Source organism: Epinephelus lanceolatus, chromosome 17 (assembly GCF_041903045.1).
Source record: "Epinephelus lanceolatus isolate andai-2023 chromosome 17, ASM4190304v1, whole genome shotgun sequence".
NCBI lineage: Eukaryota > Metazoa > Chordata > Actinopteri > Perciformes > Serranidae > Epinephelus > Epinephelus lanceolatus.
Window position 1 is genome coordinate 16,865,174 of NC_135750.1, and position 25,125 is coordinate 16,890,298.

At 40.8% G+C, this 25,125-nt stretch overlaps 1 protein-coding gene across 2 annotated transcripts; it reads right to left on the reverse strand.

Moving 5' to 3' along the window:
* Nucleotides 1-1,243: 1,243 nt before the first annotated feature.
* LOC117247834 (carbohydrate sulfotransferase 15-like) lies at nt 1,244-23,943 on the reverse strand. 2 transcript variants are annotated; one of them, XM_033612411.2, is made up of 8 exons: nt 23,600-23,943; nt 10,245-10,891; nt 8,991-9,330; nt 6,176-6,313; nt 5,171-5,327; nt 4,876-5,032; nt 1,731-1,878; nt 1,244-1,621 (listed from the first exon to the last, which is right to left on the reverse strand). In XM_033612411.2, the coding sequence occupies exons 2-8, from the start codon at nt 10,731-10,733 to the stop codon at nt 1,431-1,433; spliced, it is 1,620 nt and encodes a 539-aa protein (XP_033468302.1). In that variant the 5' UTR covers nt 10,734-10,891; nt 23,600-23,943; the 3' UTR covers nt 1,244-1,430. The 2 variants fall into 2 exon arrangements, with proteins under 2 accessions (XP_033468302.1, XP_078016672.1); XM_078160546.1 differs by lacking the exon at nt 23,600-23,943 and adding an exon at nt 21,036-21,265.
* Nucleotides 23,944-25,125: the final 1,182 nt, after the last annotated feature.

Below are 25,125 nucleotides of genomic sequence, written 5' to 3' on the forward strand. Positions count from 1 at the left end.
GGTTATACTTTATTTGGTTTACAACATTTTTATGTTTTATTGTTGGGATGATGGAGCAGCCTAAAGATATACCTGATGGTACGCATTTTGGCTGTTAAAGGTCCAGTGTGTATTTAATGGCATCTAGCGGTGAGGTTGAACTAAAACTTCTCATGTGTGCAAAGCATATAGGACAGGGGTGTCAAACATACTGCTCAGGGCTAGAACCGTCCTACTAAAGGGTCCAATGTGGCCGGCCGGATGACCTTGCACACCTAATAGTGATGCACTTGTGGAGGCTAGGAGGTGCCAGGTTTAAGGTGCAAGTTAAACACTGAGTAGCAGTGGAAATGCACATGACAGTGAGTAGTCGACTGACTGAATGTGGAACAATTGAAAAATATTGTTGAAAGTGCATTTATTCTTCTGAAGATATCACAGGCTGTTTGTCATCTGTTTTGTAAATGGATTAGCATTTTTAAGATGTACTTATTTAAACAAAAAAAGGGAGAACATTTTGAGGTGTTTGTTATTTAAAGGATATTATGCAATGGTTTTACTGGTCCAGCCTACCTGCGATCAAATCAGACTGTATGTGGCGCGTGAACTAAAATGAGTTTGACACCCCTGGTGGCCGATGCGAAAACATGAATGGTGCTATTTAGAGTCAGTGTTTGAAATGTCTGCTCTGAGCTACTGTAGAAACAACATGGTAGACTCCGTGGGACAGGACACGTTCTGTATGTAAACAAAACGAGCTCATTGTAAGGTAACAAATCATGATTCTTTTTAATAAAAACAGCTGTGAATTCCATCGATCATTTCTGCTAATAGATGCCCCTAAATCCTGCACACTGAACCTTTAATTTATAATTCTGTACAGGGAGCCTTAAACAACTCTGGCTGTATTGATCTGCATTGTATCCTACATGTGACGCTGTGAGATATCACAGCAGGTCTGTGGAGTGTTTGGCTGCTACTGGAGTCAGGATTTGTCTTTTAGCTCCCTCTTGTGGTTATTTCCAGAACATGTCTACAGTATTGGGTCAGTGAGGTATTTGAGGCTTCAGCTGCTGGTATTAAAATATCTTGGCTTTCAAAATGTTCCTTGATAACCCACTTTGTGCACAAACCAGTGCTGTAAAATCACTATGATGATATGTTTCTCTTTAATGTGAGGACTGCTGACTCTCTCAGATCCCCTGAAATCTAATGTTACAAGTTTAAATTAGTTTTACATTATCAACATTGTAAAAGCATCAAATTAAAACACAAATTCAGCTCATTTTATTATCATCTGGACTCAATGAGTCACTCACATTATTTCAAGAGCAAATAAATATCACAAACAACACCCACATTGTACATTAGTTTCTGTCAACAGGCATGATCCCTGCTTTAGCTTCTTGCTCTGGTTGTTTATTCACATCCGTCCACATGCTCGTGTCCCTTCAAGTGTTACTCCACAGGAACGCCTTGTAGTCCAGCACACTGGCCAGTTTATGATTGAAGGGCTGGTGAAATTCCCTGAGGAGGTCTCTGGTGGCTGGAAGCATAGGACCCAGGTTTCTGTCTGCTGTCCGCCGGGTGTTAGACATGGGCCGTTTGGTCAGTGCTGCCTCCACCTGCTCCGACAGAGGACCTGCAGGGAGGATGTCAGAGTCCTTAGCAACACAGAAGTGAAGGCTAGAGGCAGACACAGCATCATAAATAAAAAGAAAGTAAGATGAAGGCACTTTTTGGATACGCACCTACACTCAGGAAATCAAATACTTTCTTGATGGTCACTTTAAGGTTGGCTGCGTAGTCCTCCAGACGGAGAACGAGAATCTGCTCCCTGTGGAAAACTGTCAGCCAGTCCAGCAGGAAGACGATGTACATACCCAAATTAAGCCTCACCTGTAGGGTTAAAATCAAAATACATCGACAACATAAGTTCCTTTTCGTCAACTGTTGAACAAGAAGTGTCCTGTAGTGAGAATGAGTTAACAACAAACTTACAGGTGGTAGACAAAATAATGCAAATACATGGAAATTGACTTCAAAGAATAAAGCTGGTGATTTTTTAAATTGTCGACGATTCCATCAAAAAGACAGAAGCACAATAAACTGATTTGTAGTATTGTCTCTGTAGCTTGTACCTCTGTGCCATGAAGCTCCATCACTGTCAAACAACTATTAAAAACACATTAATTAATGGGTGATGCGTTCCTTCATTATGATGAACACTGGCACATGGGTAGTTTATTCTGAGTTGACTCATACATTGTTCTGCTGCTGTAAATACTTGCAAAGTTACCAACAGTGCAGTTTTTGCTCCTGTTAAAGTTTGCTAAAATGTACGGTGGCCATCTTATTTAGTAAATTATATATCCTTTAAGAAAAAAAAAATTAAAGTATATATTTCTGATAAACTTTTTAAGGTATAATATGCAGGATTGTTGGTTACTGTTCATACATACAATGCTAGCGAGCATGAAAGTAAAAGCCAACCCCAGGGCGGCACTGCCAAGATGCCGTGAGCAAGACACTGAACCCCAAACTGCCCTGGGTGCCTGTCCATGGGCAGCCCCTCACTCTAACATCACTCCATTTAATGCCTGTGTAACCAATAATTACTGCACGCATTAAATTCTTAGGCTATTTTTATAACTTCAGTTACTGTTATTTATTAATTGTTTATATTATTTATATTTAAGTAGTAATAGATTCAGCATTATTGAGTTACTGGTAAATTCTTATTTCATTGTCATTTATAGCACTTTGTATGTTGTGTTTCATTTGTATTTTCATGTACAGTGTTTAACCCTTTGAAACCTGGAGAGACGTCACTTTTCTTGTGCTGCTTTCAGACACCTTTCACAAATATTCAAACATTTGAACCCTGAGCAAATAGGTGCAGTTTCTATCACAAACATGGGAAAAGGGCAAATTTGGTAAAAAAAAAAAAAAAAAAAAAAAAGTCACTCAAATTGCAAAAAAATAAATAAATAAAAAAAGGAAATTATTTTTTAAAAATGAGGGGGAAAACAAAAAAAGCTAGTGTAGTAACCTATATTTCTAATTATTATTATTACATTTATAATTTATGGTACAGAATTGGAATTATTTTTTAAGCACTCTTTCCAAATTTCTTTCTTACTTTTTTTTTTTTAAACAAATTTTCTTGTTTTTAATTTTCTCTCTCTTTTTTTTTTTTACTAATTTCTTGCAATTTTTTTTTTTGGTAATTTCCTGAAAGAAACCAAGCCAATGTGCTGAGGTTTTCAAAGGGCTATGTGGAGTCACCGTGTTCCCTTGATTATGAGCTAATTGGTTCCTACCAGCCCTTGTTTTGTGGGGACAGGTGTTAGTGATACACAAGACAGAGCAAGTGCCTCGTGCTTAACAGTCAAGAAAAGTTGCTGTACCCCTACGTTGGGATGTGTTAGCACTGTTGTGCCGTGTGGTACAAATTAAACGAAGAGGAAGAAGGAAATGTTGCAGCCCGCTTATTAGCCACAGCCTGGAAGAACTGGGGAACACCAACAACCAAGAAAAGAGGGTTACATGTATATAGATCCTGTTTGTGCATGTGTTCATATTTTGGGACTTCTTCCTCAGATTCAATTCAATTCACAAACTTCTAGTGGGTCATAAGTGATGAATTGAGAGGGATTAGTTCTTATTTTTTAAAGATTTTTTTTTTTTTTTTTTTTTGCTTTTATTAGATAGGACAGTTTGGGTGTGAGGGGGGAGATGGCATGTGACAGGGGGCTGCAGGCTAGAGTTGAGCCTGTGGCTGCTGCGATGAGAACATTGCCTTCATATATGGAACGCCTGCTCTACCCACTAAGTCACCGGGCGCCAGTATACATTGTTTTTAAAGAAAATCCTGCACAGTATATCGTCAAAGATTTATATCTGCAGTGGAAAGAATTTTCTTTGAGCTGAGTGCCACAGACAGGGCAGGGAAATTGAAAGTGCGCTGTTGGTGTTGTTCTCTTCCATGGTGTTTGCCAACAATAATAAAAATATAGAATAAAGCAAGAATTCTTCAACTATTCTTTTCTGTTTTTCCACTTTAAAGTAGCTTAATCAGAGGAACAAACACTGTTACCAGGATGGAACATATCAGGTTAAATGTCAGCAGAAACTGTTGAGCTGTAAACGAGCTCTGCAATCAATACTTTGATGTATGAGCTGTCAAAGCAGCCACAACACAACAACTGATACATGTAGAGACTGAAAGTGTTGGCTCATGACTTTGTATGAAAAGCATCATTAAATGTGCATGGATGTTTAGGTGAAAATACTTCTAATTGTGATCCACACTTGCAGCAGTAATTGCATTGATTGTGCCGTCAACGTCTGAGTCACTAATAAAGTCATCCTGTTTGTCAAATGGTAGAATTAACTGAGACGTTTTCCCATTTAATCCAGATGCACAGACCCTCAGAGTCCTCTAGAGGGCACCACAGTGCAGCACCACCTGCTGAACCTAACATAGCAGTGCTGTGAGTCACAGGCAGAGTGGCACAAACAGATTTGCTGTGTAAACAAACAAAAAGAGCCTAATGGTGTTTTCCTGAGTGTTTTTGTTAGATTTGGGATTCTGTTTTTGTTCCAAATGCTTTCCGGTCGAGCTGATTGCTGCTTTTACTGTAGTAAATCTCCCTGGATAACAGCACTGTCACCGACATGTTGTGATTACGGGTGACAGCCGACAGAGCTCATAACTCAGCTTACTCCTCGGGGAGCGCTGCCTGATAGGATATATGCTGAAGGGTTTGAAGTGACTCTGGGCGGCTAGTTGGCTGTGTTTTCTCTGCTGCACAGAATCAGGTGGAAAGTCTCAAATACGAGCAAGCTGTAATTAGTAAGACAGTTAAAAGTGAGACAATCATGTCAGCTAACCGGCATGGCGTTGGAGAGGCCGGTGTCGTAGGCGCAGGAGCGAAGTGACCTCTCAGACAGGCAGGACTGAAACAGCTGCACGGAGTCTACGACCTTCTGATGGAAGTCCTCAGCTGACTTATTGGCCATCTTGAAGTACAGGTAGTCAGAATAAAGTCTGGGAACAGAAAGAAACGTTGTCAGCCAGCTGGATCTTTTAGAGGACATTTTGCTGGATGATTAATCAGAGTTATGATTTAAAATAAATATGCTCAGCCGTAAAACCTTTTTAGAAGGAATCCAAACCGAACAGTACCTCTCCACTGGATCTCTGAGCATGATGATGATTTTGGCACCGGGCTGGACTGTGTGGATGAAGTCCTGAGCCAGGAACGGAGGCTCTGTCTCCTCCCCGTATCCGTGAAGATAGCTCCAGGCTTGGTTGTCCCACATAGTGGATGCACTGGCTTCACCTGTCAAGGCATTGACAGTCTGAGCATCACCTTGGGTAACAACAGTTCATTTAAAATGCAGCGGGTACGAGTGCAGACACTCAGGCATAATGGGGCAAAAGTTGAGCTGAACTTTGCAGAAATATGCGAGAGATGTTGCAAACGCTTTCCTTATCTGGGAACAGTATGTCCTCCAAATCTATGTGTGAAGGAATTTGTGACAGTGCAGCTGCAACGTTTTCGTTTAACAAATGAACAGTGTCATTTATTATCAGCAACAATGGAAAGAAATATCCAAAAGAGGAGGAGAGCAGCACATATTCATCACAGAAAACCTGCAAAACCATGTTAATATTAAGGATTGCCCTTCAAAAGATCAATGCTACCTCACTCTGAAAATGTAATTTTTGTAACTCATTGTTTATTCTCTGCTGTCTCTCAGGGCCAAGCCCAAAGTTTGAGTCGGCCTCATTTATTTATAATCACAGATGCATGGAGAGTGAATAGAGGTGGTTGTGACAGCACCCAGAGGTGTTTGAGATTCTGTGTATACTTCTAAAGACACTCTGCTGTTTCCCCCAGACCGCAGAATATCTAGAATATGTGAGCACCGCTGCAGTGCTCCTGAGGTCACAGCCACTTGTGGGAAATCCACTCAGAAAGAGCAGCAAAGCCAGACAATAAAGGAAAAGGGAGACAAAAGAGACCTGTAATTTGAATCGTGCTCTGAATCCAATTCTGTTCAAAAGGTCCTCGGAAAACGTCAAACGAAAACTATGAAGGCGACAGATTATTCTATCTGATGCACAATAGATGGTAACAATACCAAAGCCATACTCTCACACACAAACACTTTCACATGTGTTCACCTGTTATGAGTGCGCGGTGGTCTCCAGATGAATTTCCACTGAATCCTTCTTGGATGTTGTGAGCTGCCAAGTCAAACAGATCCAAGTAATCTTCCACAGGAAAACTTTCGTGGAAGCCATCTTTGAAACGGATATAACCTGCACCCCGAGGAACACCAAAATAATCACTCATAATGTACACTTTAATAGATTTCTTCTCCATAAAACTCATTTAATGGATTGTATAAGCTTTGAATCAGGTTGATTTAAGAGCCTCAGTGACTGGAGGATAATCAGAAGTCTTTTGCTCATGTAAAGTACTTACATGCAAAAACAACAAACATACAGAATATCCAAATAGAGACAGACAAACAACAAAGAGAGAGAATAGTTACACAATATACTTTTTTAAAAAAAAGCAATTTACATATGCTTTACAGCGCTGTCTGCAAGCGCCTCACAGTAAAAGCTCTCCAGGGACGACAATTAGTGCAGCATTTTATTGTGAAGCAGCTGCACAGGGTCTTCACTTATAGTCAGTGGTGGTAGGTTAGTTTTCTTGCCTGCAGGCTGGCAGTTTATCTCTGCATTTGGAAATGCAGATGCGGTTGAATAAGAACCTATTGTTATGAAATATGTGTTCTCCTGATTTTATTTTGATCATAAATTTTTAAACATGGTGAGCAGGATGTCAGATTTTCACTACTCTGTTATTGTGGCCAAAATAATTCAAAATAAAAAAATGGTCATGGTATCTTTAGAAAATTTGAAAAAATAAAAAAAATAATAAAATAAGATGAAATAGAATAAATACAAAAATAAAATAAAATAAAATAATATTATATAAAATAAAAAATAAAATGAAATAAAAAAAATTAAATTAAATTAAATTAAAAATGCCTTAAGTCAAATGTATCTTGTGTGAGTCAGTTCCTTATTACTCTGTACAATCTTAAGGGTGCAGACATAAATAATGAATGTTAAAAGGTAGAAGTAACAAGCTGAGGCTTCAGCCTACACCTTTTCAGTTCTGTTTTGTTTTTCTTTACTTTTTGTTTGTGTTTCTTCTTATGCTAAAAAAGCATTAACTTGATGTTTATGTATTACCAGTATATTTGAGTTTTATTAGTTGGAAAGTGACCAAAATAAATTAAACTAAACTAAACTAAACCTTGTTTATTGTGTGTTTTGTCTCTATTTTGGTAAATAAACTGCACTTAAAATACAACTGTAGGTGTTTGGAAAGGGAGACAAATCTAAAAACAGAGATAACATAAAATGATTTAAGAGGCAATAATATATTTACATGATGTTATGTGTGTATTATTAACACAATATCAATATTTCATGTTTTAAAATATCATGATTATCATCAATAATGGTATATTGCAGCACCCCTAATTCTAAATCAGAATTTAATGTTTGAAGTGTAAACTGTGTACAGTTTAAAAAACAAAAAAAAAAAAAAAAGATACACAATATTGGATATCTGATATGCCGATATATAACAACTCATTTGGCTGATAACCAATACCAATATTTATATATCCCTTTTTTCCTCCATCTAATTTTAGTGAGCATGTAGGCTATGTAATATTCATGCATTGTGCAAAATAAGAAAAAGCATCTTGGCAGATTCTGATATTATCGTGCATCCCTAATAATTTTCCTAAAATGTATAATGAAAGTGTGTCCTAACCTGACAAAACCTGAATCAGAGGATAAAGAAATATGGCCACAACAATATAATCAGTGGAAGGTGAGTTCCAGTGATCCACTGTATTTGGTGGTTTCACATTTACAAAGCCTGGAAGAAAAGTTTAAATGGAAGATGGAAAAAGATGGCTGATGTGGAAGACTTTGCAGCACTGTCAGGAGTCGTAACTGTTTAATTCTTTATATGTTATCAGAAGCAAGTAAATTGATTTCACTGAGCTTAGACGTGCGTTAGGAGGTGATGGGTTCTTCCGCTGAGAACTCCAGTACTGGTTTTTGTTTACTTTAAGCAACACTATCAATTAATCTGATTGATTTCTTTGAAGATACATAGTCTATCTACCAGAGGAGTCCTAGTCAAGATGAAGCCTCAAGTTCATAAAAGTTTCTCACATAAAAAAACAGACTTTACATCACAGTTACTCTAAAGTAGGGCAGCTAATGATCATTTTCATCATCCATTAATCTGCCATATTTTCTAACTGAATCATTTGGCCCATAAATCATCTTAAAACAGTGAAATATGTCCACATTTAATATCCTAGAGCACAAGCTGGCATCGACAAATGCCTTGTTTGGTCTGGCCTCCAGTCCCTAATCCATCCATCCATCCATTTTCTAACCGCTTATCCTGTTGAGGGTTGTGGGGGGGCTGGAGCCTTTCCCAGCTGGCATTGGGCGAGAGGCAGAGAACACCCTGGACAGATCGCCAGACTATCGCAGGACTGACATGTAGAGACAGACAACCATTCACACTCACATTCACACCTATGGACAATTTAAAGTAATCAATTAACCTGCATGTCTTTGGACTATGGGAGGAAGCCGGAGTACCCGGAGAAAACCCACGCTGACATGGGGAGAACGTGCAAACTCCCGGGATCGAACCAGGAACCCTCTTGCTGTAAGGCGACAGTGCTAACCACCATACCACCATGCCGCCCAGTCCCCAACCAAAATTACCAAATTTACTTTAATGTAGCAGCTAGTTGGTTATTAAAATAGTTGAAGTAATTGTTGCAGCTCTATTCTCAATCAGTGAATTTGCAACCATCTGAATTCAATCCTCAGTTATACCTAGCCTCCAGCATCATCATCCATCCATCTCCTGATGACTCACCAAAGCGTTTCCTGGTCCACCAGTGTGGCTCCTTCATCGTGTTGAACTTGACCTCCGGGTGCAGCAGCAGCCTGTGGAATAGGTCAGTCGTGCCACACTTCGGCTGGCCGATGATGTAGAAGAACGGCAAGCAGCGTAGACGAAACAGTTTGCCGCCTCTGTGGTACAGGTGCTCGTAAAAGTTTGTCCTCAGTTTGTCGCACATAGTCTTGAAGCTCTTTGAGCGCAGAGTGAAAAGGTTCCTCTTGTAGGGATCAGTGCCGAGTTCACCGGAGAACTCCTCATACCAGCAAGGGCTCTTGATGCCAGACAGGAAATGGCGGGGAATTACAGAGAACAGCTGCAGAGAGGGACAAAATGAAATCAGGGAATACTGCAGCCCTTTGGTGGAACATGAGTTGGAGATGGATATCTTATTTTTCTTTGGCGAAACTGTCAGAGGTAAGATTTGTCATCCTTGTGAAGATTGTAGCTTGTGGTGCTACAACAACCTTTTCAAGATACTGAAAGACGGTAGATTGTACTTTGATGGAGAACAGCAGCTACTTTGAATTCATGTCATTTACACTGTCCGCAAGCAGTTCTCATGAAAAAGCATCAAATCATCCATAATTTAGGGCCACATGGCATGATTTTGCAGCCACAGTATTTGAAAACTCAGTGAGATATTCACGTGTCTGACACTGACACATAACACTAATTGGTATTCAACTTTCTGACTCACTTGTGTTTCTATGTGCTTTACAGTGTTACCATCAGAGCTGCTTGTGCCTCGGCCAATAACACAGCAAAATGATGTAAGGTAACAAAAGCATGATGAGAATTCGCCAAAACACGAGAGAATTACAGCACATTATCACATAGTAACAGCAGTCAGTAGGTCCTGAGCACCACTTAGCGAGACATGTAACCTGATATTAACCTAACAGCCCTACGAACTTCGGCTCTAGGTGGAATCAACACCTCTGTCAGTCTCAGCAAACACTGTCATTATAGGCTTCACCAAACGTGTTTAATGCAGGTGTTTGTTATTTGCCAGTCTGCTCTTATTCACTTTTGTCAACAAAAAATAAAGCACTTGCAGTGGGCATTCATTAGCTTTTTCTAGTTTGGATCAAATTATCATTTGCCAGCATATTTTTGAGCAAAATGATTGCATAATCGCAGCCTGTAACTATGAAAAAACACCTTTTGTTTTAGTTGGCCCACTCAGGTACAGCAAAAATGAGTCAGAACAATATTTCACAGACTTACACGAGCGTCCGTTCCAACGATATCTTTTTCATCAGGCACTTTCCTGGGTGTGTATTCCAGTTTGGAGCTGATGATCTTCACCAGAAGTTTCATGTCTGTTAAATTATTTTCAGAGGAAACTACAGCTGCTGCTGCTGCTGCTGCTGCTGTGCTGGTCGGGACGACCACAGGCCTGAGCTGATAGGGCGAGGGGGTGAGCAAGAGTCCTTTCCTGTCCCACGTCAGGATGTAGGAGGCCATGACGATGAACGTCAGAGTCAACCCCATGAGGAAGCTGACCACTTTGACTTTTGAGATGCTCCGCAGGTTGGTCAGTGACAACTGAGGAATCCACTTGACGTCCGGATTTTCAGTCACATTCGCGTGGCTGAAATCGAACAAAGTCCTCACAGTTCTTTTCCCATAGTTCTCTGCCATGGGCAAACTGTGGAGGCTGAAGGTGTGCTCCGTTTGGAGGTTGCTCCCATATTTGCAGTCTGATAGAGGCATGCTGGCATAGACACGAAGTAGGCATGTAGAAAAAAAGGAGAAATTATTCCCTCAAAATAGATCACCTACAGGTGGCTGCGTGTCCTGATGTGTCCATTCATCATAGTTTTTAATCTGCAGGTCATCACTTGTCTTCATTTCTTCTTCAGCAGGGCCTCCTGTGAATCAGAAACACTTGTTAAAACATGGCTTTTCTGCCATGGCTTCAGTTTCCTTTTCACCATAAGTGCTGCAGCATATTTCCTTTTGAAGTATTTTAGTCATAAGAAAGGTGGTATGAACGTGTTTAATATTAGGGTGTTTGAGGGAGCTTTAGCCCCCCTCTGAGGGATCAGTATGTGAATTTATAACTACACTCCTTTCTATAGAACAAGTCACCTCTAAAAATGTTTTGAGGTCAGCTGCAGAGTGTGTGTGGTCTGCTGCACGGAGATCCAGTCCTTTACGGTGAGGGCTGTATAGCACATGCAAAGACGAGCTCTACTAAGAGACTTTCAAGGTCAGAATAATAGTTGCTCTGTAATTCAAAACTAAAAACACACCATCATTCTCTGTGAACTAAAAGCCCACAGAGAGCTTTATTTTGTTAACCTGGAAGTATTATTTTCAGGATCAAGGTTTTTCACATGAGGTATTGATACAGGTGGACACACGGTGTGGCAAGTGCACGCATTTTGTTTTTTTTTCCCAACACATGAATAAAGTAGGCTTTGTTATTTCTAGGGTCCAGTGCTAATGAATTGCAGACATCGAAGTGTAAAATTCTCTGACACGTCCGCAGCCAGTAACACACATCTTTTTCTTTTGTTTGTTAGATTTAACAATCCCACTGGACCGGGGAATGAAACCCTCCACCAGTTCCAGTGAACTACAGGAATTCTCTAATTTTACAGTGTTTGTCTTAGAGCACAGCAGGGGCCTGTTACAGAGCAGCCGACATTATGTGACTCAACATGTTCGCACTTACATCATTAAAGGTGCAAATTCAGAGAAAAATGAAAAGGCCACTTAATCTCAGTCATCTTAGGGGACATCACTGGATTGAGTCTGATGGAAGACACTGTCAGGTTGCATTATGGGAAGCCTAGGATATAGTCTAGCTTCAAATATACTAAGAACTAAGAGTCAGGATATCTCAAGCTGCGCTGCTTTGATTTGGACTGTTGTTTTCTTGTTTTTTTAATTCTGTGTCTTGTGTGTCCCCATCTTTATGCGAGCACAATACTACAGTATATTGCTGGGGTACCCTTTTAAGACATTTACAAAAATCATCATCATATTTTTTAAAATCTTCTTAGCAGAGCATAATGTGGTTGTGTCATGTAATGTGTTAAAATTATGTGCCGGTACCCAAAAACAAAACATATTTAAAGTCAGTTATGAATGGTTGCAGTTTTTAACATGTGGCTAATGTTGTGAAACATATTCAACAACTCGTCAAGTACTGGCAGTGGGTCTGTGGCCCTACATGTCAAACCATTACACTCTAGGTACCCTCCAGTGTCAGTTTTGGACACCCATGGACAATGTGTCAATTTACGCTTGTCACATGCATGGTGTTTTTTCAAAATAAACTTCTGTTTTCACAGGAAATGTACAATTTCCGCTCATTTATCACACACACTCTCTTTTTAAAACAAACTTAGATAAAAAACACCTCCACTTTTAGATTTATTTCCTCAAATTTAGGAAACAAAAGCATGAAGTTAGGTTTAGAACAAACATCATGGTTTGACTGAAAATAAGTTAGTTTGTTACTAATTTTAATGTAATATCACGTGACACATCACTAGCATAGTATGCTACACACTATAATGGAACATGGGACACAAACGGCGGTCTCATAGGTGAAAGTCCAGAGTTCTTGTTTTGTTTTAAGATAATTTTTGGGGGCTTTTTGCCTTGGACAGTCTAGGGGTGAAGAAGGGATGACACGCAGCAAAGAGATGCAGACTGTAATTCAACCCTCGGCCACTACAACAAGGACACTGCCTTCGCATATGGGACACCTACTCTACCCAGTAAGCCACCAGACACCCCAGTCTGGAGTTTTTTGACCAATCCACCTTCCCTCCCACTTGCCCTGTGCAGACTTTCCTACTCTTCATACTACAACAGTTGCTCAGAACGCCAAAAAATGCCACTTCCTAGTCCATCTCATACCACTGTTACAGGGTGCCTCGCTTTGTCTGTAACTTACTCGGTTTCAGTATTTGACAAGTTGGTAGTGAGACTGAGTTGGTGAAACAGTCACAGTTTGGTTAGGTTTAGGGAGAAAAAGGTTTACAAAAACATGCATATCGAGGTGACAAATATGAGGAGCTGGACAGAAGAGCATGTAGAAGATGGCAAGATAGAGTCTGCACACTATTTGATGCTCCTATTATTGTTTTTTAGTTACCAGCAAGGTGACATTTGACCATTTGATGAATGCTTGAAACGTCACCTCAATGGTTTCAAGAACACATTTGTAGGAGCATTAACTAGTGTTCATGCTCTATCTTTCCATCTTAGGAAACAAAATACTTGATTAAGTTCAGTACAGGATGTAAGTACGTCATACCATATCACTGTTATGCAAAGTATGTAAGTAGGTGAAGCTAAGAAACCTCAGCGTTGACTTTTGGTTTCACATGATACACAAACAGCAGTCTCTTCGGTGAAAGTCTTGTCTCACCTCACCTTACATTTTAATTTTAACAAATTATGTGGCACCACCACGTAATGCAGTATTAAGTGGTCATGGTCATTTCACATATTTCTGCAAGACCAGGCTGCCCATAACCCTCCTTTTGGGTCCCTCCCACCCCACCCATCCTGGACCTTACAGGCACAGAGAATAGCTATATTAAGGATTTTATTTTAGTAATAACTTCTTTTCAGCACGAAATGTTTTCTGGTCCCGCCTGGTGCATGTTCGCGGCCCAGCGTTCCATTAAGATACTCAATACACAGTGTTTGCTTGCGACTTGCTCACAGCCTTCACCTCGTCCCTGTTTTAATGTTGCAAGACTTCTATAAGTTGTGCGTTACTCAAGCAAAGTCTGCATGAGTGCGGACTTGCTGAATGTGTGCACAGGGGGCTTTCAAAGTCCACAAGAAAGCCCTCACACACTTGCAGATTTCATAATGGGACAGCTCTGAGCCATTGCAGACTTATCAGGAATGCACGGCAATATCTGCAAGCTTGCGTGGGATTGGGCAAAGAACTTATTTTTAATCCCTCTCTAGAGGTGTTGTGGGCCTCATTTAATGAAAAATCAGTAGACAGAGGTGGGCTCTGTCTATTGAGGTGACACCACTTGCTAAATACAACTGACATCTACAGTAGTTAATAGTTTAAGTTATTAGTGAATTATGCTGCTTCTGATACTAATCCTGAGCCCTGCTACATCCTTATTAAATGTTATATTTCCATATGTTGGTGTTGTTTTTATGCTTTTTAATGATGTGTGAAGCCCCGTCTAGCTGTGGTTAGAGAGGTATCATATTAATGGATGCTAGTCTCATTTTGTTCATGCCTCTGCATATCTTTGTTTCTACAAATCCAGGTAATTGTTATCCTCTCTGTTCCCCGTAACTACCAACCCAGTGTTCCCATTAAAGATTAATGACTTGTTAGAGCAAAAAATTCAAAGTGAGAGAGAAGAGAGAGGTTTAGAAATGTGACAGAGCATAAAGAGGACAGTGAGAGTCAAGGGTAAAGCACGACGTGGAGAAGTGAAGCAGCAGAGATGAGAAAGAGAAAAAAGAAAACGTGTGAGAAAGAGCAGGAAAGACAGCCTTTAGACCTCTATGGTCTAAAAAAATCGATCCGCGGCGGAAAGAAAAACAGCAGGTGGGATTGACTGAGGTGAAACTCCATCATAAAAATCCTGCTGACTCAAAATAAAAGCCTGCATTCATCTTTGCATTAGATGCCTTTGTTGTCCTAAGTGCACAAAATGTCAAAACTTGTCTGGTATCAAAGGCAAAATGAGATATAACTCCTGTTTTTGGTGCAGTGTGTTGAGTTGTTTATCCTAAAAACAAGTTCAATTATCTAAAATCTTGATTTAAGATTAATCTGATAATGACACAAGATAAAGGCTGGGCAGTATATTATTATATCAATATCATGATGCAGTACAAGAGTCATGTCATCTTAGATTTTGTATATTGTCATATCACAAGAGTTGTATTTTACTGGTTTTAAAAGCTGCACTGCAGTAAAGTGATGCAATTGTCTGAACTTACCAAACTGTTGTAGCTGTTCTTTCATTTACCTGTACCCACTTTGTCTTCATATTCACATTACTGATGATTAATTATTAAAACTCTCACTGTATAAATATTTACTTAAAGCACCCAAAGTCACCCTTGCAATATTGATATCGATGTATCTGGTCATCAGGTTAGACGGTTGCCTCACAGCAAGAGGGTTCCTGGTTTGAACCCAGGGTGGAGGAGCCCTTCTGTGTAGAGTCTGCATGTTCTCACCATGTCAGCGTGAGTTGGGCTTCCTCCCACAGTCCAAAGACATGCAGGTTAACTGGTGACTCTAAATTGACCGTAGGTGTGAATGTGAGCGTGAATGGTTGACTGTCTCTATGTGTCAGCCCTGTGATAGTCTGGCGACCTGTCCAGGGTGAACCCTGCCTCTCTCCTAATGTCAGCTGGGATAGGCTCCAGCCCCCGTGACCCTTGACAGGATAAGCGGTTATGGAAAATGAATGAATGAATGAATGGTCAAAAATATTGTTATATTTTAATTTTTTCTCCATAACACCCAGCCTTGCACCAGATATACGAAGCCAGACGGTCGATCACCAAAGGTCTTAGAATTCATCCTGAGGGGGACGTGTGTGTGTGTGTGTGTGTGTGTGTGTGTATGTGCACCATGCAATAGTTGTTTCAATTGTTTTATATTTCACTAAAAAACACAAATGTCAAACTAGAGAAAAAGGTCAGGGGATCGCCGAAGTTATAAAGACTGATCCTCTGGACAAAATAAATGTCTGTACAAAGTTTCATAGCAATCCATCAAATAGTTAGTTTCAGTCTGGACTTAGTATAGTGGATGTTATGATGGTGATCCTGGTCAGACAAAACTAGGGGTCAAATCACATCACATCACATCGTAACAACTGCTGTCTTGATGAATTGATGGCCTGGATGTTAACAGTCCCTAGACAAATAACCCTTATCTGTTTGGTAAACCCCTGCCCTTCCTGCCAAAATTCCTATTTATAAATGGGCAGACTGCCATGAAATTTCAAGAGCACAACTATGCTCCCACAGGATGAACTTTTTCCATTTTGGACACTGAGTATCCCTCTTTCCCATCGTCGGGTCAGAGTATCAGCTTTGCACAAAATATGATATGAACGAACATGCAGACTACTGTGAAATCTGTTGACTCTATTCAGGCTGAATGGGTAAAACCATCTGACTTTTATAACCTATAACTTTTTATTTGTAAAGCCATCCATGAGGCCCAAGAGCTGCTATTTCTTACATTTCACAGACATTAATATAAATCTGGGAGTCTTCTCTGGCTAATTAATAGGCTTGTAACCTCACTCCTCTCCCGTTCACATTACCTGTCAAGCAGTGACTGCAATTTGTTTTGTTTTTTCCAACACAACCAACAAAGTCCAATTTGCAATTACACCTTATGTTTCATTCAGTTGTTTGAAAACCAAGTCTCTCGTGTACCATCTTAAGACTTACTTGTTCTGTATCATACAGATGTCATCAAGCTAACTAGATAAAATACAAGTTTGGGTTTGCACACTGAGGCCATTTTTTTTTTGTTCTGTATTGTTGCACGTCTAAAAAGTCCGAAACCTTTGCCCGTCATCAAAATTTTTGGAATTTTTGGTTTGATTTTCTGCGTTTTCACATCTGTCAGAAGCCTTCAGAGACGTTTGACCATGAATCAGTGAAGAAAATGTGGCGAATAGAACGAACAGAACACATCGGAATCAGTGTGCAAGGTTTCTGTGCATAATGATTTTTTTTTGGATGACGTATCAAAAAAACGCATCTGAAAAAAATAAAACACGACTCAGGCCTTTACACTGTTTAAAATAATGGACACAGTTACCATGACGTCACCAATCGGTTTGTGGAGTGCCATTTTGTAGCCTTGAGTTTGGCATTTCAGCTGTCGCCATCTTAGTCTTTTTGGTGACCATATTTGGATGGAAGGCTAGAGCAGTGAAGATTGAGGGGAAGATCTGACTCACAGATTGTAGATGCCTCTAAGAAAGTCACTCTGACTAAAACTGTTTTTGTTTTTGTCCTTGTGATAACTGACGCAGTCTATGAAGAGGGCTGGTGTTTTCTGAAACAGTGTGTCAATACGACCACAAGGGGCATCAAAGATGGATGTTTTCTTATTGTACACATAGTGGCTTTAATTATCACATCTTCAACACACATAAATGTAATCTGTAGATTAGGCCACTTTAAGGAATTGTAAATAAGTATTAGTTTCTTTTTTTTCCTCTCACACAGGCTATAATGAAATATATGCTTTACCAATTTGTAATAACAATATGTTCAGCTGTTATGAAGGTCCATCATATCGGTAGCTTGTGGCCGTTACATGGACAAACCAAGAAGCTCATTATTTTTAATTAGCTGCAGCTGTACAGATTCCACAGCTGTGTGTCAAATCTGGAATTCAACCTTTTGCGCTGCTGATAAATATTAACAAAGTACAGTCAGATGTCTTCCTCCGTCTCTGTGCTTCCATCTAGTCCTACCTCCATCAGACAGAAGACAAGGTGACACTGTATTAAAACGTGATTGCATTAACTGTGACCTTTTAGATTTTTGATGGGCTCTTCTGTTTCTGCTTCATCTATGCACTGAAATTCTGTCTCGGGTGTTAGATTGGGTGCAGGTTATGTCATTACATGGGAGTGTCTTGCACCCTCTCATTTATCCCCATCTATCTACCCTTTGTGACAAAATGATGCCAATCAGCCTCAACCCAGTCTGTGCTGCAAAGATACCAGCTGAACAGCAAATGAAAATCAGCATCCCTGTAGAGCTCTTCCAGACACAAAATGCTGCATGCTGTATGCAGATGCACAACTCAGTTTAGCATCGACATGAAATCTTAGCATTTAAAAAAAGCTTCCACAAATGTGACGAATGCCGTTAGAAAATCCACTGTGACCAAAAAATCTGTTAAAAAGAGAGGCAATCAGTCCCGAAACCCGGCACTTGTTACACACACAAATTCTTGCCTCTGCTGAAACATGTTTTAATCATGTCTTCATGTTTAGAACTGTGTAAACAAACCCTGACCTTGTATAGTACGCTCTGTGACTGGGACTTGGCTGAATCCCAGCGCTGGGAAATGGGAGGCACAAGAGAAACTAATGCCACAAAAGGAAATAAGACAGCTTCCCCGTTGATGGGGAAGTCAAACAAAGACGGATGGGATACCAAAACTGCAGTAATAATAGAACTTTCTCGATGTGGATGAAAAAGAAATCAGGACAGAAAATAACAATTACTCCTTGCTGGGAGGTACCCTTTCTCTGGCCATTTTCACAATCAGATTATGGATAAAATCTTGGCAGGATACCTAACAGCTCCCTAAGAGCACAAATATCTCAGGAAGTGGGCTTCATCCGTCTCATGATGCTGAACTAGTCCTCCCTTTTCTTTTCACTTCCAACTAAGAGAAACAATGAGCGAGGTTGATTTTCTTTCACTAGAGAATGATTTTTGCCTTCACAGGAATCTGACTCCTTAATCTATTAAACGAGCAGGCTGTTGAAGCTATAGTACAGTTTAAACAAAACAGACGCGTGCTAAGAAAAGCACCAAAAATGTTAACCCTCTTGTTTAACGGTGGTGCCTGTCTCGATCACTCAGGTCACCACAGTCCACACTGACATCTGGACTGCAGATGTGGTCCTCCAAGGCTAAACTGTGTATTTGTGCATGCATGTAAGTGTATATATTTGCATGCATATGTTTTTATAGTACCGGATTGTTTGCTTTAGCTGCGCTTTAAAACCGATGTGACATTAATAACAAGCAGAGAGCATTTGAAACGCTTGTCCTACTGTTTAATGAGTGCGATGGGAGAAGCAACGGGCAGGTCTGAAGGCAAGAGGTGGACCTGAGGTCACTTAAAGGGTAATTCCGGTTTATTAGAAGTTAAATGTTGGTATTATTCCCTCATTGCTCAGGAAAACTACAGCAAGAGCGGTAAGTTAAACAACCACAACATCCGATTGTAAACTGCACAGATGTATTACGAGAACTGGCCCTTCATTTATTCCAATGAAAGTTACTCACCAGGCAATTACAAAGAAAAATGCTCTTCAGGCTTCCGCATTTTCCGACCCATAGAGCATGCACATTACAGTCTTTCTCTGGCTGAGTGGGGTGATCTCCTGCTGCTTCTCCACATGTACGACATTAAAACCATTAACTTCTATGGCTGTTCAAGACCTTTTCATGTTTATTGGAGCTGGAGCTAATTGTGGTGAGACTCACTTCCAGCTCTGTGATGTTCAGGGAAATTAATCCATGTTGTAGTCAATTCTTCTGTAATGATTGGGGAAAACACAGACTGTTTCAGACAGCAGGTGTCATTTGACCTGCAATTACAACCACAGCCACAAAGCCAGAATCACAGCAGACAGTTTAGGTTACTATTTTGCCTTCTGCAAAAGCTTAGGCTTAACTTGTGCTTGCATAAAATATATTGGATAATCTCACCCCTCATGTTTCCTGCTTCATCTGTATTCTCAAACAGGTCTTTGAAAGGCTGTGCCCTCTAGTGGCTGCAGTGATTATTACGCAGAGAATGAAGTGATGTGACGTAGCATAGAAAGTGTCAAACTCCACGTATTGTTGTACAAAGACGAAGGAAGTCCATATAGGGTGGGCGGGAGGGATGGTGAATTGGTCAAACAAGCACAGGACTTTCAACCAGTGTTTGTCTGAAATCAGCACTGACTTCTTTTAAAACGAGTGTAGTATAGTAGCATGTGTGGCATACTACACTCGTGATGCATGTGACGTCTGTCAGTTACATACGTGGTGCTATGTTAGAAGCTAAGGTAATTATTTAAAGCCAAACCATGATGTTTTTTGTAAACCCAACCACCTCATTTTGTTGCTTAAACCTTTCGAGGAAGTTTTATGGCTTAACGACTGTTTCATTACATTAAAGATGTGTTTAAAACTGCAACAATTCAGACGGTAATATATGCCATTTTGGAAGTCAGTAAAAAATCAAATTAGTATGGTGTTTCGGTATGAGAAAGCATTGTCTAATGCAGTGGTTCCCAACTGGTCCAACCACGGGGTCAAGATTTCTCCTAAGTCATTAGTTCGAGGTCCACACAGTTTAATATTTTCAGCGTCATACTTGCGTTTGGCCAAATCACTGAGCTAGTTTGCTGTCTCCATCAAGTAGCTGTCAGTTAGTCACTTACTCTACAGCAGAAAATGGCACTCCATAATAAAAGCTCTGTGCTGGAAATTTACTGTACTTGAAAATAGTGTTTTATTACTTTCTTGCGGTCCATTCAGAATGGGCCAGTGACTCACTTCTGGACCGTGACCCACCAGTTGAGAACCACTGGTCTAATGTGACCCTAAATTAAAACACCCACCACTGGGCAACAGAATACCTCATATAACAATCACAGTTGTAAACATGTGAAATGTTTCTAGTTGCACCAAATCATTGTAGTTAGGTTTAGATAACAAAACTCCTTTGTTATGTTTAGCAAAAAAGATCATGGTTTAGCTTTAGATAAGCATGTTTGTCTCTAATGTAACATAACTTGACATATATAATGTTATAAGACTAAACATTGACTTTTGGTGTCACACGGGACATGAACATCAGTCTGCTGGATGACAGTTTTGTGTTTGTTTGACCCGTCCACCCTAAGAAGACTTTGTTGCTCCTTATACTACGCTGACTGACTCCCTCCTCTGCTCCTGTCATAGTTACAACAGCCAGAGATTGCTGCCTGACAATAAACGTAAATATGGGTTGTAAGTACTGCTAATATAAAAAACCTGTGTGGTTGTATTTCAGAGGAGGACAGGCTCATATCCCCGTACCTCTGCAATTAAATTAAAGTTTACTAACAGACCCCAAAGATTTGATAAACCATAATGATCCTCAGTGTGCCCTATTATATAGGCAAATTCATTCTTCATTCTTGACCACAGTCAAAAGTCGAATATAGATTACTGAAAGCCTGATTGAGCTTATTGATTTCTGTCAAGCTTCCAGTCTTAAATGGAAACAAAACAGCATGTACTTACTCTTTATTGCTGCCCAAGGACCATGGCAAAACCATCCAGTTACATCTAAGCAGGGTAACTCCTCTCCCCATTGATTAAGCAGGCAGAAAGCGTCAAAGGTTCAGCTGGGGCTGTGGTTAGTAAACACAGCTCGCTGCTCTCCTCAGACCTGACACATGTATCTCCTCGAGTTGCAACCAGGAGAGCATTTGGCTGCCGATTACGCTGATGAGAAATGCTCCAAGACAGAACCTGTCAGTGCCGTTCAACTGCCACGGCTTTTGATTGTGTGTGACGACCCACTACTGTAAATCCTGTTTGCACACACACAAAACACGTACATCGTGACATGTAGCGGCTTGTGCTTGTTGGATTTCCTTATGAGCTCCTGGGAGACAAAATCTGTTCACACACTCAGTGTGCTTTTTAAAAAGGTGTGAGTGGTACAACTGTTAAGTAACTCTAATTTTAAAACCCTCATAAATAGGCTGTAATTATTATGCGTCATCAACACAATAATTATATCTTGTGAGTCACTCATGACTTCTGTGCCTATGTTTCACTTTGAGTTCTGCCTGATCCCACATTATAAAGACATTTGGGAAATATTTTTCCTGGCTGGTGACTCATTTAGGGCTACAGCACATATGCAGGTGATTAAAGCACATTTCTGAGCTTTTATTGTTGTTTTTAATGTATTTCGAGGTAAAATCTTTCAACAAGTAAAGTTAAAATGTTATAAAATTATCACTTCAGAATAATCTTGGTTTCATAATGCAATGCATATTATGTCCTGTATACAGTGCACAGTGCAGTGAGTCGATGCATTTAACTGAGCAATCCTACCATGCATTAGAAAAGTTATTTTGTGGGATTCATGCAAATTCAACCACCAAAAATGACAGAATACATTTTAAATCAACTGCAGCAAAAGAGAAAGCACAACTGTAGAGAATGATGTTCAAACAAGATATCATTGGGTGGATAAAGAAAAACAAACTAAGAAAAATCCCGGTGAAAACATCATCCATCAGGAAATTACCCAACAGGAGGACAGCTCTAGCAGAACAACAAGGGAGTGACAGTTGCGGATAAAGGTTTGCCTACACTGAATCATCGTTTCTACAACAGAAATAATGCAGAACCCATCTTGCATTACTGAGGATAGTTGTCATCTCGAGTAAAAAACTACCATCTCTTGAAATAGAAACTCTGAGCTGTTGCCAAAACAATTTAGCATCATGCAAACCTCCCACATTCCTAATGCGCTCTGTTACAGAATCCTTTTCTTCCATTTGTGGTGGACCCCCACAGTCCAGTCTAAACAATCTGATATGGTTCAACCCTCCCGCTTTCCCTCTCCCCTCTCATACTTTCAGCATTACCTAAGCCTTTGAGCATCAGCCTTTGCCAAAAGAAGCATGGCTATGACATCTCGGCAGCCCTGGCCAGACATTTGTTCCGCAAACTCGGGGGGCAACCTAAAACCTTCCTGCCCACTAGACCTGACAGAGTGCAGAGCTGGGCACAGCAGCAGTGAGTGAGTGAGTTTTGGCTTGCAGAGTTATGGAAGGTGGAGAGGTGCTACAAACTGTCACCGCACGCTCACCTCCCACTCCTTCTCCTTCCAATTAACAATAAAATACAACTTTAGTGATTTAGAGTCCACAGAGGCCGGTTTGTCCAAAGGTCATCTGCCTACCTGTCAGGGCCGCCGCGCCGCAGCCCCCTTTAATAGACCAGAATGGGGAGAGCAAAGGGGAGGACAATGAACTTAAATGTCAAACAGAACTTGTGAGCGTGCAAACATCTCACCCATCAAGAGATCTCACCCCAAACCAAACCCTGGCAATGAGCTGAAAAGCGAATACACAAGTCACTTCATGGCTTGTTTGCTGGGATGCATGAGAGGAACCATTTAGGGGCATAATGGAAGGAATTATCCAGGGGGGAAATCTGTCATACAGTCAGACGCAGACAGAGAACACTCCAGTTTGTTACGTTACAACAAACAAAATAACAATTACAAGATAAGAGATGATGGGAAGCGTGTGTACAAATGTTTACAGCTGTTTATCTTCGCCTCATAACACACAGTCCTGCTTGTGGTTCAGTCTCTGGTAGACCAAGAAGTCTTTCACCCCCCTGAGACATGACACTGAGATATTCTACAGCTGTTCACTGAAGGGGAAAATTTAACCAGGAGGATGATACTTTCAAGCATTACAAAGTCTTAAACACACTGTGTCGCTTTGGGGGACGTCATAGCTCATTTTTGGACACTTATCCTCCAGACATCTTTGTCTTTTCTAATGTTTCAATTAAGTTTAGCATATTATGGGGTGTTTCTGCATAAGCAGGCTGTCTGTTCACACACACAGCTACACTAGTCTCCTGTCAAACTGTCTTATAACACATTACCAAAACGTTTCCTTTGGAATTTATGATAAGAAGGTGAAAAACATACAACAATTTTAATATCAGGATAACAACATTGAACAATAAACTGAGGTATAATCTGTAAACACACCAAATCTAGCTACTTTGTCCTGTGAATGATTCTTTTGTTGAACAAAAATACTCACAACACTGTAGTTGAGTCGATTCACTCCACGCGCCTTTTGTGTTTCCGCTCACGAGCCATGATGATAAACGCCAATCAAGGCAACTAAATCCACCTGACGGGCGTCTGCGTGAGGCGATAAGTGAAGTAAATGTGAATGTATCCTCAGTATGAGCGGGGCTCATGTTGACTGACGCCGGCTGCTGGGTGTTTGACGCGGAAGACTTTCCGGAGTCTCCATCGGACTGAGCTCCCCCCTGCGCGCGCCACAGAGTGAAAGAGAGGAGAGAAGGGGAGGTGCGCGCGAGGCGCAGCGCAGGAGACACCGGCAGTGGCGCCAGGCAGTCTTATCTGTATTTCAACCTCGAAATGCTTTTGTCGATAAGGTTCGACGTGCAGTTATGATCAGGGCCGGCTCTAGCCCATCGGCTGGCTGCCCCCCGCCCCCCCCCCCCCCTTCATTTCCTTTCCACTACAATATACATCATTTTGTATGTAATAGAGTTAAGTATTTCATACATGGACAACAGGCACCAGAATGGTCTCAGAACACTTAATTTTACATTTTACCTGTAGTAGCCTACTTTAAGTGTGTCTTGGTGCTAACACTTTTTAATTACTTTTCTTAAAGTGACAGTACACCCCAAATTCAAACATAAGCCCTTTTTAGATAGGAACTGTGCATATTTGCAGGAAAGCCCAATCAGTCTTTTTTCAGCGTTGGCAGTATAAAAACAAAATCGGGGAGTGCCTACTATTGTTTATACAGAATGCGCCTTTTTCGGGGCAATAGGGGGCGTGAGCAAGTAACAAAACATATGGCTCAGCATCTGTCGTGACCAGTGTGGGAGGGAATCCGCGGCTGGTCAGGCGGCGATTCTCTCGTAAGTTGGCCTGTTCTTCACAGTTCCCGTCATCTGCATTTAATGGCCTCTTCGTTTGCGAGGACAAGGAGGGTGGGCAATTCCTTGTCTCCCCAGTTGCTCATCTTTACAGTGTCTGTCAGGTTTGTGTTTCCCTCTTGCTACTAGCTGCTCGCTAATTCCTGCTATCAGCTAATTCCTGTTTATCCACCGCCAGTGGCTCGCACGTGCGGCGTCATCAACAGCTCCTCCCACAAGTCTTCAACAGCCCCTCCCATTGCGGAAGGCCGCCTCGGTCTGTTTAAACTAAAAGGGTTCCGCCAATATGACTACCCTACAAGGTGGAAAACTGGACACCTTGGATCATCTCGCCAATCCGGCTCTGTGTGTCTTAACGCTCTCAGCTTGCTGGCAAAATGGCCCAAAATCTGGCAGTGTAAAAGGGGCTATAGGATACATGTTTTTCCTCCTACCTGTGATGCTATCAATTGAGATATTTTTTTGTGAGTTACTGAGTGTTGGAAATATCGGCTGCCGAGATGCTTGCCCTCTCTCCAATGTAATGTATGTATACTCTTCTAGCAGCCTAGTTGGCAAAATGTTGGCATTGTACATTTCTGCAAACAACAAATGTTACATACGTGCGTTTTATATGCATCACATCAACAGTTCTGAAGTGACGTAT